The sequence below is a fragment of the Nanorana parkeri genome, unplaced genomic scaffold (genome assembly GCF_000935625.1).
Source record: "Nanorana parkeri isolate BGI_ZX_2015 unplaced genomic scaffold, ASM93562v1 scaffold2145, whole genome shotgun sequence".
NCBI classification, from domain to species: domain Eukaryota; kingdom Metazoa; phylum Chordata; class Amphibia; order Anura; family Dicroglossidae; genus Nanorana; species Nanorana parkeri.
The window spans coordinates 181,891-185,368 of NW_017308413.1; the positions used below are offsets into that span (position 1 = coordinate 181,891).

The 3,478-nt window shown below is 52.3% G+C and overlaps 1 protein-coding gene across 1 annotated transcript in view; it reads left to right on the forward strand.

Moving 5' to 3' along the window:
• Positions 1-1,624: 1,624 nt before the first annotated feature.
• TK1 (thymidine kinase 1) overlaps positions 1,625-3,478 on the forward strand; it is a 7,463-nt gene continuing 5,609 nt past the window's right edge. Inside the window, exon 1 of the mRNA XM_018572834.1 lies at positions 1,625-1,713. Coding sequence (XP_018428336.1) covers positions 1,648-1,713 — 66 coding nt within the window. The 5' untranslated portion in view covers positions 1,625-1,647. The remainder of the gene's footprint in view (positions 1,714-3,478) is intronic.

Sequence of the window (3,478 nt, forward strand, 5' to 3'; positions counted from 1 at the left end):
CCAGTGGAGAAGGAGGATGCGGGGGCCCATCAGCGAGCGTGGACGAAGAGGAGGCGGACAGGTAAGGAGTGCGACCAGCCCACCTGAGGGTGACCCTGCAGAGCCCACCATAGAGAGTCTAGGGTGGGCTCTGCAGGGTCCCCCTCAGGTGAGCTATGTGGGCTCTGCAAGGGGCGTAACTAGAAACCACAGGGCCCCATACTAAATTTTGCTATGGGCCCCTGTGGTTTCTAGTTACGCCCCTGACACAGAGGGACGATGGCGCTGCAAATTGTTTATAAATAGACCCCTGACTGTTTAATGTAAAACAAATATTCCTCGTGCGGCGTTTCTACAACCCCCGCGCTGTCTGTTCACTTACAATGAGAGTTTTCAGAAAACAAAATCTGTACTAATAATAGTAATAATAAATGATTTCAGTTTTGTATTGATGTGAATGTCGGCGTGCGTTTATATACTGGGGGCTCATTCACACCGAACGCTACAATGCATGTGCGCTGCGGAGGGGGAGGTTACGCTTAAGGAGGATGAGTGAAAATCACACCTCATAGTCGGAGCCGACGTGTGACAATGAGACTGTGACAGGTCGGCTCTGTAGATCGGGAACACATACCGGCGTTCGCTCACTTCTCCCTGCAGAGAGTAGGGACTGACAATCACCGCTCCCCACAGGGACCCCCCCCCCCAGTGCGGAGGAATGGACGGGGGAGGGCACAGCTGGCTCCGCCTCTAGATAGAGCCTTCCTTAACGCAGCACCTTACACTCATCAGGCTGCTCATGCATCTCTGCAACATGCTGCGTCACTATAGTGCATTCAAAATAAATAGTGGCGCAGCACAATGCACGTAACGCAAATCGCTGCGTGCAAGTATAGCGCCCCATTCACACCCTGGCGTTAGCAGGAACACCAGTATTTTTTTTCCCGCCTGTTCTGACGCACGTCACCTCTGATGTCAATGCAAATCAGACGCAGGAAAAGTAGATCGTGCAGCAAAGTCAGCGACATGCGTTCCGCGTCTTCCTCCCATGCGCTTGGGTTTCCATTAACAAATAATGACGTTGCGCACGTTTGCCGCACATGGAGGGGAATTTATCAAAACTGGAGCAGTTGTTCATGGCAACCAATCAGCTTCTATCTTTCATTTTCAAATCTGAACTGAACAGACTGAAGAGAGAAGCTGATTGGTCGCCGTGGGGTAACTGCTCCAGATTCGATAAATCCCCCTCACGGTGTGAATGACATGGCGGAGGGAGACGCTGATCGGTCCCATCCCCCTCCTCTGATATAGATAGGCGCCTCTCCGGTCACCGAGACTCAGAAATATGAAGAATCATCTGATACAATAAACACAAATTTTTGGCGCCAATAAAGAAAACAATCCGGAAGTTTCACATCCGCTTTTTTGGCGCTAAAATACGCAGCTGTCAGGCGGATGTCAATCACGCCCACGCCCGCCCTCACCGGGGAGGGGTTTGACTCGCGCGGCCCGATGATTGGCTGTCGGCGGTGGGCTGGGCCGCCCCGCCGCTCTCCGATTGGCCGGGCTTTGTGCCCGAGCGCGCGCGCGGCTGTTTGAATCTCGGAGGTGTATAGAGGGATCGCGCCGCTCCCGCTCCTCATTCCGCTTCCCGCGCTCTCCGACAACATGAACTGCCTGAACGTGGCCGATATCATGCCGGGGTCACCCAGCAAGATCAAGGGGCAGATCCAGGTCGGTGTATGAGGGAAGGGGGGGAGGTCCAGGGGCTGCGCTGTGTCTAGCATTGCTGATAGCAGATGAGGACACCGGTCCCTGAAACTATCACTCAGGAGCTGTTCTATGGGGGAGTGTTTATCTTTATCATGGCGACATTAAAGAGACATTTGGGGCTGAGAATTAAGTTTTGTGACGCAATTTGTTACCACAAGTCGTGTCAGTGCCCCTATGGCGCCCAGAGGGTCCTCGGCCAGGCGGCGCGGCTTCCACATATTATTCTGCGCAAGGCCTGACGCTAAAACCTGTTTTTAACCTTTTTGGTAGTTACAATATCTTCTTCGCAGGCCGGTGAGGGTTCTGGGAATTTCTTTTGCTGTTGCCTAATGGCGCCCGGGGCGGTGAGGTGCACATGAGCGTCGGCGTCTCTGGTCGTTATCGGTGCGTTCATCATTGTGCATTTTCATGCGGTTTTGGCCCCTCGGGGGAGGTGGTTAAAGGTGCAAAAAACAAAAACCTTGTGTCTTCCATCAGATGCTGCTGATAGTTTGGGGTCTCTGGCCGGCTCCGCCTCCTTTTTTATTTCGGGTCTCTGACGGTCACGGAATGTTTTTTATATGTTGGGTTGCCGGCCTTGTATCCATTTTGGGGTCTTCCGATTGCCCGACACTTTTCGGTTTTGGCCGGTTCTGCTTTTATTTTGGGGGTCTCCAGGTGGCTGTTCTATTTTTTGGGGTTAATTGGGCCGGATGGTTTGATTAATTGTAGGCGGGGATTGGGCTCTGCGGTTCCTCCCGGGTCATCGATCTTCACACTTCCTCGTTGTTCCCAAAAAGTATTTCATAGGAAGTAATAAAGTTACAAAGTATCTCCAGAGAGCGCCGCCGCCGCGTATACAGACCGAGGACCTGCGGCGGGTTATATTTCATGTTCTCTGGATTAGATACATAGGGGGGGAAATGTATCAAATCCGGAGCAGCCGTGCACGGCGACCAATCGGCTTCTCGGCTTTCATTTTCGGATCTTAACTGAATGAACTGAAGATTGAAGCTGATTGGTCGCTGTGCACGGCTGCTCTGGATTTAATAAATACCCCCAATGTAAACCTGAGCCCTGCATGGTGTGATGGGTGATGTACTGCCCCCCCCCCCCCCCATGCAACCCTAAAAATTCTTCCCAGTAGGGATGTCCTGCTACAGGGCGAGTACTTGTCAAAATGCCCCGATACATGGCACTGATGCTTACACTATGGCCCCCTTACCTGCCATGCTGCACGTGGTGGGGGTCCTCTGGGCAGTCGCTGGCAATCTACAACCGAAAATGTCACCTGTCCCTTTAAGAAAAAGTATCGGCGAGTACGTGAGGAGGGAGAAGTTTTTGGTCTTGGAAAAAGTGATATCAGGACATCCCTACCACCCAGCCCCCGAACAACAATGGCGAGAATTTATCAAAACTGGAGCAGCTGTGCACAGCAACCAATCAGTTTCCTCTTCAGTTTGCTCAGGTAAGAGTTGAAAATGAGACGGAGAATCTGATTGGTTGCCGTGCACAGCTGCTCCGGTTTTGATTCCCCTCAATGCCTCTTATTTGTGTGTCACTCGGCTGGAGATCCTCCAATCATCCCTGACACTGTCCTTCCTTCTGGAGGGGGGGCTACGTCTGTTCCCCATGGTCCCTGTGTGTGTGGTAAAGTAGTCACCGCTCCAAGCTCCGCCCTCCCGGGATGGACTACAATCTCAATACAAATCGGTAAACTAAACCTGAGATTGTAGTCCATCCCGGG